Genomic DNA, 13,346 nt, shown 5'->3' on the forward strand with positions numbered 1-13,346 from the left:
TTTTGAGCATTTCAACAACGATCAAGTTTTGCCAATGTCAATCTAAAAAAACGTCCTGGCAATAACATCACCTCAAACAACAAACCAATCTCAAGTGATAGAAAAATCTCTATACTTTTTGATAAAAACGTTTTAAACTTTACATTAGAAGCATTTAATTTGAAACAAGCCATTTGTGCTTTTGATTTATATTATAGTTTGCATATGTACATGTATCTACTAATAAATAAGTAAATACATGGACTTGTGACAGTGCTCTGATAACTCGAACGCTCTGATAATTCGAACACTTTTGCTCGGTCCCTTGAAGTTCGAGTTATCCATGTTTGACTGTACGTGGTAATGTGATTACAAACTCTTCAAAGCTCCAAAGTGAACAGTCAAAATTGTCGACAAGGATGGGATTCGAACCCATGCTCCCAGAGGAAAATGGATTAGCAGTCCATCACCTTAACCACTCGACCACCTTGTCTGTTAGTAGTCAATAAAATTCCTTTATAATATTTTCAGTTTGAGTTATTATAATACAAAGATGAAGAGTCTTTTTATTAATAAAAACTTTCAATGTTATTGACAAGGATGGGTATCGATGGGATCGAACTCATACTCCAAGAGGGAAATAGAGTATCAGTTTATTACCTTAACCACTCAGCTTCTTCATCAGTTAGTTAACGACTAAGTTCCTTTATATTACTTTCAATGTGAGTTATTATAATACAAAATAATAAATTACCTTTCAAAAGTATCGACATTTGACAGCCATCACGAAAACAGCAGTAGGTTGGAGCCCCTTTCAAAACGGCTCAAGTGCGATGTAGTTGAGCACGATGCGCTTCTGTTTACACTTTCATACACTTTGTTTACACTTACACACAAAGTCTACACTCTTGTATGAACCGCTTCCAGTCGGTTTTGAAGAGCATCCGTTGCAGGACTGACACAAGTGCTAGTGATTAGCAATAACTCTTTAACTCAGTTCCAGTCTAAGTCACTCTTTGGATGAGTCTCTCTCTATTCGCTAATCCTTCTCATCAGGATATGCCTTATCACGGTCATTAATTTTAACAAAAGGTTTTGTTTACACGCAACATTTTTCCAACTAAACTTGTAGAGTGACAAGTACACAATGTAAAATAATGCATTTGCTTTGAGCCTTCTCAAAAAATATTTGGTTTCAACACACTTTCTGATCACGGAGAACCAGCCCCTCTTCTTAACCACCAACCTGCAGGTTTTTGTTTGATAATGAAAGAAATCTCAAGCATTGCCATGGTTACTGCTACTCTTAAAGAATCACAAGATATGTTTACTTTTAGCTATAGAAGTCAACAACCACTTGAGCAACATTTTACTTAGCTTTAACGTTAAGACCATTGGTGTTAAGCAACAATATCGGGCAGCAACTTAATACAAGCTGTCATTAGAGACTCTTGCCAACATTTACCTCTGGTATGCATGGAAATCAATAATCATGTAGATCTGTATTACGTAAGTTGTTTGAATTTGTCTTTTAACTTTGGGCATTTTTTTGTCTTTCTTTGAAAAAGATTCTCTTGTCTTGGCCCGAGCACTCTTGATTCCCTCATATTCAGGAGTGTCTGTATCCGGTACTGCAAAATGTTCATAGAAATTTGAATTTAAATACAAGTTGGATGTATTTAAAGTTTTATCATTAAAAAGATGATCAGATGGTGAGATTTTCTCTCATCAACAAAGACTATCTGACTAATGTCAAAATAGCTAAATCTAAAATTAACTGTTTACTTTATCCTTAGCTGGGACAGCGAGCGAGTCTCAGGGTCGGATAGAGCACCCTGGAACTTGCTTGCTTGCTGACTTTTAGGCCCAGCACCTTGATCAACCATGCTATTCCGCATTGAGCCTGCACCACTACATTCATGGCTAATAATTAATAAAATATTTACATATGTATGTTTTGTTTTTCTTCATTATTATTATTAACTGGCTGAATGCCCGGCGTTGCACGGATATTAAAACACAGCCTATGAACAGTGGTACTGTAGGTAATGTAGTTGGTATTGACAAATTTGAGTAAGCTTGTATTTGTATTGCATAACTTACTAATGAGAGCCATGAGAGCAAGCTTTTTGTGACATTGCACATAATACAGAGTAGCTATGTGTATTTTAACTCAAATAATTACTATCTGACCACAGAGTTCATTGTGTCCCATGTAGCCTATTGGGTTAGCCTGTCCCTTACGACTGGGAAGTTATGAGATCAAATCCTATGCGATAAAGACTTTTTAATACTAGATTTTAGTTGTTAAAACTGGACATACAGTGTACAAAAAAAACTAATATTGAGATTTTTATATATAGAATTCAAATGTTTTATAATCAATGCAAAAAAACTAACTAGAAAAAAAACCATTTTAGTATTTGCTTATATATTGCGAAGAACTACTTGAGAATTATATTAAGGTCATTTTTACAGGAAGTTTTTATGGCAACCAAATGGTCTACTAGTCTGATTGAACAACAAGGAAATGCACTGCAGAGTAGATGCTGAGCTCTCACCATAATCCAAATTGCATCAATCAAACTTAGTTTATAAAATAACCTTGAACCTTGCAAACTATTAGCAAAAAAGTAAAAATGACAATAATTTGAATCAGCAAACTGATCAGTGAAAATGCCGTCAAACTTTCCAATGATATGATCTTGCATAGTTAACATACATTTGTATTCTACATCTACTGGTAGTGACCCAACATCCTTTTTCAGCACTATATAATCTCCTTTGCTGGCACCCAGACTACGCTTGTGTATCTTGGCATGGTACGGTTCAATGCTATATTCATCTTGGCCAACTAAGAAACTTCCTCTCTGTAACATATTGAGATGTAAACTATTTACTGTTTGACTACTTGACAGTGAATGTTATACTGTTATACAGATACTAGCGTGTCTTGCAACCTTCCAAAGCATTAACATTAAAAGAATTAACAGCTAAGTTTTAATTAACTGTTATTACATAATTCTATTATGTATTTGAATATATAATATATATAAAGCATAGCATATATATCATATATATATAACACATTATTATTGTGTATACATGTATACGAATATATAAAATTAATTAATGTTAAATAACAATTAACATTAAAAGAATTATAATCTTAAGAAAAGTTAAAGGCCAAAGGATACCATCTCCACAATTTGCAATGACTGAAGAACTTTCTTGAGTATTTTTGCAGTCCATAGTTATGCTGGTTTCTGTGTTATCCCTGCAGATATGCAAGTTTTACACTCAGTTACATGTCTTTCCAAATGCCACAATAACTTTATGACCTTGGCCTTCACACGCAAACACACATTCGTTCTAAAATTAAAGTTCTCTGTGCTTCTCTGTTTCATCACTAATCTTGCATCTCGTAGTATTGATATGCCTCTAATTTGGCATTCATGTTTCCCGTTTTAGTATTACGATTTTAGTATTTCGATCATAGACCTATTAACTAAACAGTATGTACAATGTACATATTAACTACATGTATATGGTATAGTTAATAGCTCTATGATTACGAGGTCCAATCTTTTGCATCTTATCCATCTTATCCATCTGTCTTTATGTTACTGTCTTCTTACAGCATCTAAAACATCTTGATACATCTCTCCATCTTTTTTGTTCCCTTTTCACACTTTTCACACTTTTCACGCTCACGAAATTCACCAGAGGCAGCTATATTAATATTGTTGCTTCTGTGTCCAACTTATTGACACCCATGATACTATTATTCTTATTATAATTATAACAATTATTATGATTGTCATAATTAATAATTGTTATGATATATATATAGATATATATTTGAGTATTTATATAAAATCAAAATAAAAATCAAAACCCTGCCTTCTCAGGTGTGGTTTGATTTTTAATCAAACCGCACCTGAGGAGTGCATCGCACGAAGCAGATTTGTAGCACTTTTACTGAAAATTTACATTAATCCTAATAAATTATTTCTTCTATTATATATATAATATATATATACATATATATAATATATATATAAATATATATATAGCCTATATATGTTGAAACCTATTATACCTAGAGCTAAAATCAGAGTGCTCAACATAGAATGGAGCAGTATAAATTACATATAATATACAATTTATAGTGCTGTATAATATATAATTTATAGTGCTCTAATTTATACCAATTTATATATACATATATATTATATAACATACAACACATAATATGTATTATATAATAATATTATATAATATATTGTGTAATGGAATATATGATATATATAATACTTAATATATATAATATACATATATATGTATATGATATAATATAATACATATATAGTATATATTATTATTGTATTTAAATATAATAATAATGGACATGAAATCTCTGTTTGTGACAAAAACTGAGTGAGCGTCAATCACACAGAGGCAGCAGATACATACCATGGAGTAATTTTCCCCTGCAAACGATGTCAGTGAGACTGATGCCAGACTTCGGAGGTCATGATAGAAAGCGGTGTGCTGTAAAATGCATCCAGTCAAAGCATATGAAAGTAACATTACTCAGGTATATAGTTTTGATAAAGGTATGACATTGTGGCACCTGCGACAGTAGGGCCCAATAATATTAAAGTTTGACTGTAAATTAAAACTGGAAACTTTATAAAATTGTGCTTAACAATTTATTGACGATAATTTCTGTTACCCATGCTTTTTAGTGCTGTGATTATATTTCAAATCACAACATGGAGCTTTTAGGTTAAATTTTTTAAAAGAACCTACATACATATTTTTACTGGACTAGTAAAGTAGTAGGCCTAATCACAGAATTTAATGATTTTTATTTTAAAACAATTTAATGAACAGCCACACTATCTATAGAATAAATTTATAAACAAATTATAATGTATATTTTATTTGTGCTATATATAATAAATAAATGTATAATTGTTTCTTCCCTTGGTTGTGTATAACCGGGTGAAGAAGCATAAAATATATTGTTTTCTCTGAAGGAAAAAAAGTATTATAGTTGCAATCAATTTATGATTACCTTCAGATTAAGCACTTTGGTCAGTACAGAGCGGCCATATTGGTTCATTGTATAAAGAGGGAGTCTTCTGCTAACTGAATCACTCTGTATCAAGTTTAGCGATACATTAGTGACTTTCTCATCTGCCGACCATCCAATGCTGATAGCAAAGGACTTTGGGTGGTTGTTGTTGTACTTTGGGAGACCTGAGTGTTTTATTAGCCATTCTAAAGTGTTAAAATTTCATGTAGTATGGCTTCTCAGCAATTCGACTTATGGCATTTTATGTTTTGTAGTAATGTTACAGTTTAATATCGTATAGTTATAACCAGCTTATAAACAATGAAAGGCAATGACAGTTGTCTGCCGTTTGCTATTAGCCTGGCATATTGCCAATGGATAATTTGAGTAAGCTTACTAATAAGAGTTACCAGCTTCTCGTGATGTTAAGCAATCACCCAGCGTTGTGGCCTAAAGCGGTAGAGTATTTGCTGCCATATAGCGACATATATCGCCTATCAAGCTTGTGTGGCTGAATTAGCAAAACGTCTAATTGACGTAGTGGGGGGGGTCGGTGATGGGAGGGCGGGTTTGCGATCAAGTTCTCTGCGATAAGGATTCTATATTCCAAGATTGTAATAGCTATAGCTAGAACTACACACATACCCACATTCTCGCAAACTTGAAAAAATATATATAGATTGGTAGAAAACTGAATCAAACATAGCATAGCAGCAAACCAAATTTTTTGAATTCCAAGTAAATAACTATATGAAGATAAAAAAGCTTTGTTTCTTAGGCTGCCACAAAAAATCTTATGGCAAGAAATAACTCCAAGATAAAGTATGCTGCAGTCTTAAAACCTGGCTCTCAAGTTGTGAAATACAATGTCCTCAGTATTTTAGTAAAATACTCACCTGTTCTAATGGCCAGCACTAGTCCTAGTAGAAGGAAGATACTAACATGGGACTTCATCTCACCACCTTCTGTTCAGTCTCTAAAGGTAATTAATGAATCACATAGACACAAAATACATGTAGATAAGTAGAGTTTACTGTAGACTTTCTAAAAGACAGCAATGCAAGCTGTTGCCTTTACTACAAAATTGAACTACTCAAATGTTTTTATTGGATCTTTTTATTGGACCTGTAGACAGTATTTTTAGCTGTTGCACTGAAGAAAAAAATGCTAAATAGGCATAGCAACAATGAGGTGTTGCTGTATTTATAATGATACTAGCTGAATGCCCAGCATTGCACGGGTAATGAAAACAGTTTATAAACTGTGGCAGGTAATGATGTTGCCATTGGCTAAGTATTTTTACCCGATGGAATTGAGTAACTCAAGCTAGTAACCTAGGCTTGTCTAAATATTTACTATAATAAGCGCTATGCTGTGCTTATAATTGTGCTTACAATCGTTACATTACGCTTCACAATCTCTTACACAATCATGATTTTCAAGTGTGCTAGTAGTAACCAATAGCATTTTTCCAAGTGCTGCTTAAGCATGTGCACAATTATTCATTATTGTGGCCAGTTGAATTTGCAGTGTAGTGTATAGCATGCCTGTTTGTAGAACTGAAAGTTCTGAGTTCAATTCTAGGGTGCAACGGATTTTTCATTCACACACTTTAATCGCTAGAACTGGACACACCAATGACAAACAAACACTTATATTGATATAGATTTGTTGTAGAATCATATGCACCAAAGTTTTTGATATTTTAGAATAACTTCTTTTGCAATAAAAACTCATTCTAATTAAAATTAGTTCACTGAGTTTTTTAATGCGCTGATTACAATTTTTAATTTTTTTCAATTACAAAACATTATGATCCACAATTAAAAGAACAAACTCGACTTGTTACCTGTAGGCTGCCTCTTCAGTTGTTTTAGCTCAGTCACATCATTTTCGAAAATTAAAATTTTCCGAGTACACGATTTCGTGAAGCCATGTGAAAATAAATACAAAAGTTTCATTATAGCAATATTTGAAATGCTTTCAATTTTTGCATATTGTATGAGAAATAATAAAAAGAGTCCTCAAACATATTTTTAGCGGAATTGTTTAATTCAAATTTAAGATTTTTGTGTTCATGTTGTGTATGGTCCTCTAATTGTACCACACACTAACAGAGCTTTGCATCAACTTCACGCTCATTTTACCTTTGACACTTTTTACATAATTTACTAAGTTTTGTAGTGTAACAGCTTGCAGGAAGGTGTAATTCTCTGTTACCTAAACATACCAGGAAGCTAGAGCAGAACTGCTCATTTGAGCAGATTTTATTAACTAGATGTCATTCTTGTTACATTCTATCAGTAATTTTATTATTAATGGCCCTCTAGTTTAATGTGGTATTTATAGACAAGGCTCTACTGCAGCTCATTACCAAAGTTAACTCAGTGATAGTTTTTAGATTAAATTTGGGTTTTCTTCATCACCAGCTGGCATCAAGCTGATGATAGAAAACACTGAATTAGGAGACTGAATGCAAATTGATTCAAACGATGAACTTTTCAAAGGAAGTGTGGATATCTATTTAAATAAATATTTCATATATATTACTTTAAAGGCAACAATTTTATTTTAAATGGATTTTTTTTACTATGCCATAAAAGAATCATAAACCAAATAAAAATAAAGTGCAGCAGTTAGCCGCTAAAATTAAATAAATGGTTTGACATGAAGCATTTTAAATAACTTTCTCTGTTAAAAGAATGAATATTAGGTAGAAAATTCTTAAAGCAGCTAGCAATAATATTTTCAAAATAATTATTACATCGTATGCACAATTTTTCTATACCACTTAAAGTGAAATGAGTTGAGAACCTGTAACTGTCCCGTAGAAATCGAGGACACAAACCAAGAAAGATCTTGAATCTTTTAATTGACGTAACATAAACATTTAGCATAGGTAAAGTAAGAAAATGCAATGATTTGGAAAAAGCAATCTTTAGAATAAAATATTCTAGGATATAATGTAGATTTGCAATTGGTCGGAATGCAAAATCTACATTATTAAAAAAACTATTAATACTATTAATTAACTCATTATACTACATTGTTAAAAAAATAAATAGTGTTGTCATACTGTGGAGATAGATTATAATAGATCAGCCATAATATAATGTAAACCATAAATAATATGGCAATATAAGCAAAAAATAATGACCTACTAACATTTTAAAAACAAATTCCAAAGTTGCTGTCTGTCATGATGCACATAATTTTGGAAACGTAGAAAGCAACCCTATGCTCTAGTAGGTCTATACATGCTCTATTAGGTCTATATATGTTCTAGTAGGTCTATACATGCTCTAGTAGGTCTATACATGCTCTAGTAGGTCTATACATGCTCTAGTAGGTCTACACATGCTCTAGTAGGTCTATACATGCTCTAGTAGGTCTATACATGCTTTAGTAGGTCTATACATACTCTAGTAGGTCTATAGATGCTCTAGTGAGTCTATACATGCTCTAGTAGGTCTATATATGTTCTAGTAGGTCTATACATGCTCTAGTAGGTCTACCCATGCTCTAGTAAGTCTATACGATGCTCTAGTAGGTCTATATATGTTCTAATAGGTCTATAAATGTTCTAGTAGGTCTATACATGCTCTAGTAGGTCTATACATGCTCTAATAGGTCTATACGTGCTCTAGTAAGTCTATACATGCTCTAATAGGTCTATGCATGCTCTAGTAGGTCTATAAATGCTCTAGTAGGTCTACCCATGCTCTAGTAAGTCTATACGATGCTCTAGTAGGTCTATATATGTTCTAATAGGTCTATAAATGTTCTAGTAGGTCTATACATGCTCTAGTAGGTCTATACATGCTCTAATAGGTCTATACGTGCTCTAGTAAGTCTATACATGCTCTAATAGGTCTATGCATGCTCTAGTAGGTCTATACATGCTTTAGTAGGTCTATACATACTCTAATAGGTCTATAGATGCTCTAGTGAGTCTGTCTATACATGCTTTAGTAGGTCTATACATGCTCTAGTAGGTCCATACATGCTCTAGTAGATATATACATGCTCTAGTAGGTCTATAAATGCCCTAGTAGATCTATACATGCTCTAGTAGGTCTAAAAATGCCATATCCTATGTGATTCAATATGATTCAAATGAATGTGATTCCTATTCAGGCTAACCTACTAGCATACGAACCTGCAGGAGAGTAAATACTGCATCTTTGCAATATAAACAACACTAGCCGGTAGCCCGACTAAGGGCCGGATTTTCTCATTTTTAATCATAGAGCCTGCAGGTGAGTGTTTAAGAAGCTGGTCTTCAGGAATCAGATGGAATTTTAGACCAAATATTTTAGGATCTGGTGAAAGAAACGGAGGAAATGCGTGTGAATGTTAGACAAAATTGGTCAAATTTATTGACATAGAGTTAAGGTAACAAATTAATTCTGTCAAATATACTATTATTTTATAGTTTTATGCTCAAGTTTTGCTTATGCAAGTATATTTTCTTCTACTATTGCATTTTGATCAAAGATTCAGACAAACTGAGAAGAAACGGAGCAGATGCGTGTGAAGATTGGATGAAATCTTCCAAAAGCATGTGGAAACGCAGACTAACAGACAGACAAATAGACAAGGTGAGATTCATTCATATAGATCATAATTACAGCATTTCAGGGAAGTCATTTTTAAACACCACCCAAAAATATTTTAAAATAGTCAACTAAACCTTGGTAAAAGTGAGTGCTGCCTTGCTGTCTCTTCTCCAATCACCAGTTTAGTACTCAAATGAAATTTACTTTAATTAAACATGACATCAGACACACCTGATCCTAGACTAAAAATATCATCAACTAGGCCTATGCACTATAGAACTAACAAACAATTTTTATATGTATTTCTAACTTAGTTCAACTACGCGCAACAGGTCCGTAAGGCTATGTAAAAATTTCTTATATTCGACATCAGCTAGGCTGTGACACTACTCGACAGGTGGTTGTGTAGAGCGATATTCACTTGCACATTATCATGAGAAGTGTAATAGTTCAAATGTGCTGGGCTTTCGGGACCCTTTTCCCTCGTGCTCTACAACAAGGTGGAACTCTAATCTGTTGTACAACTTGGTTTTACCAGCACAGAGTCCCATACTAATACCTTTGTAACTATCATATCTTTGATTTTTTGTTGCAGAATAATTTTAGCTACCGTTAAAAAATGATGAACCCAAATCTATAAACACTCCTACCTAAAGGACCATGGGTATCTGCCCTTACCTAAAGAGGAGACGATTTCCATTTACTTTATTTACAACTTATTTACCAAGTTCTCTTCAAATTGGGTTCAAAATGTTCACTTCCCATTTTTCTTGCAAGCATTGTATTGTTATTGCAAAGTTGTTCAATATACAGTGCAGCAAGAACATATCTACGTGATCAACATATCAGTATAACTGAGAGCTGGTGTATTGGTGTGAAATCGGCATGCATTTTGCTAATTACAGCTCAGTATGCCAAAAAAATGAAATCTACTTAAATTGCTAGTTGAGAGAAGTTTTCGCGAACTCAAATTTTTAAAAACATTATGACTAAAATGAGAACATGTTACAACACAATGAAAGTAATTTTAAAAGACAGCATAATAAATGGCAATGAAAGTGCAATAAACTCTGGCAGCCGAAATCATGAATCCATGATTGGTCTGTTGGCTGATATTAGATTAACATTTCACAACGATAGACTCACGGTGACCAGTAGAATGAGAACATTATTATCTTATTTAACAGAAAACAAAACTATCTTATTTCTTAACAGAAATAAGATAATTCATCATATAAGTCCTAGTAACAAAACATGGTACCCGACCCATGTCCAGCGGGTCTCACTGCTCAAGAGTGTTAGAAAAAAATCATGCTAACTACTGCTTTCTTCAGACAAAAAATTAAATTGTTTTCCAGATTTTCTAATTATCGATGAATTATATTTTTCATTTAGAAAAAGATCGCAGAATAGAATATAAAGTTTGATATGTAACATTTATTGAAATGATTTATATGTTTGAAGATTGCTTTGGTAAGAAATTCATTAAATTAGTTTACAGAAAGACAATATTAAAAAAAAATAACATCCCTACACTAAAGAACAAACGCAACAAGATTCAGTCCCAACATGTACTGTAGCTAAATATTCATTACTCCAGATGTCATGGCTCACGAAACACCCGCGCATTCCAGCTTCTTATGCTGATAAACAAACAGAAAAATCAGGAAGAGGAGGTATTCTGTTGTGTCTGTAGCTCCCTCGAATCTTCCCATGGCTTCGGACCACGAATGTTCTTCCAATCTTTTTTAGCGGCTTCCCTTGCTTGCTGCAACATTTGAAGAACTTGAAATATAGTCAAAGTAGCAGATGTTGACAGCGGTGTGATCAGATATCATCATGAGTACAATTAAAAACTTCAGGGAACCAAATAGCAGTATGATGTCCATGGATCAGCAAGAGTCATAAACGCTGAGGCGTTTGGGATGTACTCTTAATGACAACACCAGCTATTATATCACATCCATCGGATTACAATAGACACTACCATAATATAAATTCTATTTAACATAAAGAATTTATGTAAAGTTTTTGCTTCGCATCACATAAGATATTCTGCATAGTGTAAAGTGTCAAGTCAGTGCAAATCTCAAATTTGATTTGAATAACGAGAGAGCAACGGTAAACTTTAAAAACTACATTTTCTCTCTTGCTGCATTTGGGAGAGACAACGATGTAAAAGAGGGTTTCTCCACTATATATACTAGTACCCTCACTACTAATATAATAGTAGTAGCGTGCTGTGAGAGATTGTCAGGTGTGCTGATAAAGCAATGATAATATGTCTTCGCACACTTATTCAGAATTACTTTAAGTTGGTTGACTAGTGCAGGTGTTAAGAATTTCAGTCTACCAAGTTGAATGTTACAAATTTGAGTCCCATTCATTTCAATCTTATATTCTAACACCTAACCCTAGTTTCAAAAAAATGGATGAACAGGCAGACACAGCTCTCCAGATACCCTAAGACACTTATGTATTCGCGTCATCTAACTTTCGCGGAGTCATCCTCTCGCGAAAATTTCCTGAGCAAAACTAAACTATCATAACGAACGAGCGAAAACGCGAAATTAAATAGCTTTGTTCATTGACAGTCCAAGAAACAAATGGCAGTAAACGATCAAATTGCATTATCGATCTCGCCCACAAATTTCTAACTGCGGTACACAATTACAAACTAGTCCCAAATTGAAATTTTTTTCCCAGTGAACTGGACCTGAGGAATCTAATTGTTTGTTCCACTGCATTTATTTTCACATCACTATAATTTCGCACTCATCAGAACTGCAAAATTAAGTTGCAGCGAAATTTTACTCTGTATGCTACTCACGAAACTAAATATTAGTGAAATATAAGTGTCCTAGGGTAGTACATATATATATTTTTGTTTTACTTTATATTCGTCAACTCTTTTTTTCTTTGCAGCATAGACCGTGTTTTCTAGAAAGAAAGTGAAAAAAATTGATTTAAATTGACATTGAAGGTGTGTGCTCCCCTTAATTTACAAATATCATAATCAAGAACCCTAAACCAAATAAAAGAGATAAAAAAACCGAAAATTTGGCGATATAAACCAAGTATACCACAATTACTATGCAATCATTAAATTACAAAAGTTAGCTTTAGTTTTTTCCTATAATAAGGGCCAAAGGGGTGAGCTTGGGAAGATCTTGAAACGGATTAGGTAATTTACATACATGTATTTTACTCTTCTTATAACGTAAAATCCCTATAACATAAACATTCCCAGAACGGAATATTCATGTTATAAGAGCGTCTTCTGTACCTACACACAAGAATTTAGGTATGAGGTAAACGTATGACAATCTGATTCTCGTCATATACAAACCAACTACAAGCCTACAGGAGCTAAGGCTACACAATGGAAAATGGCCTTCAGGTAGAAGAGGTGGCATTGAAAATGTTTATGAACCTGGTCTCTACAGGGCAACCTTGAGAAACATAGCTTTAACTTTTCATCATTATTGAAAGGTGTTTTTATAGATTACATTAACCGAGCGCTAGCCGCAAAACAGACAATTTCAATAAATGGGAATTATGATTGGATTCTTAGATCTTATCTTATATCCTTCTGTAGAGAAATGACCTATCGATCAGTTATTGCTGGAAGCAGCGAGGAAAATAATATCTCACAGTTCATACATATACAGAAACCTCAATGATAGTTGACCACATATTAAAATCATTGGTATTACTCAAGGATT

The 13,346-nt window shown here is 33.4% G+C and overlaps 1 protein-coding gene and 1 non-coding gene across 2 annotated transcripts in view; both read right to left on the reverse strand.

Moving 5' to 3' along the window:
• Nucleotides 1–390: 390 nt before the first annotated feature.
• On the reverse strand, nucleotides 391–472 carry Trnas-gcu (transfer RNA serine (anticodon GCU)). Its single transcript has one exon. It is a non-coding gene; the product is annotated as a tRNA-Ser (tRNA).
• Nucleotides 473–10,615: 10,143 nt separating this feature from the next.
• Nucleotides 10,616–13,346, reverse strand: part of LOC137401118 (cytochrome c oxidase assembly protein COX16 homolog, mitochondrial-like) — a 386,239-nt gene continuing 383,508 nt past the window's right edge. Inside the window, exon 5 of the mRNA XM_068087484.1 lies at nucleotides 10,616–11,389. Coding sequence (XP_067943585.1) covers nucleotides 11,285–11,389 — 105 coding nt within the window. The 3' untranslated portion in view covers nucleotides 10,616–11,284. The remainder of the gene's footprint in view (nucleotides 11,390–13,346) is intronic.

This window comes from Watersipora subatra, chromosome 7 (assembly GCF_963576615.1).
Source record: "Watersipora subatra chromosome 7, tzWatSuba1.1, whole genome shotgun sequence".
Taxonomy (NCBI): Eukaryota; Metazoa; Bryozoa; class Gymnolaemata; order Cheilostomatida; family Watersiporidae; genus Watersipora; species Watersipora subatra.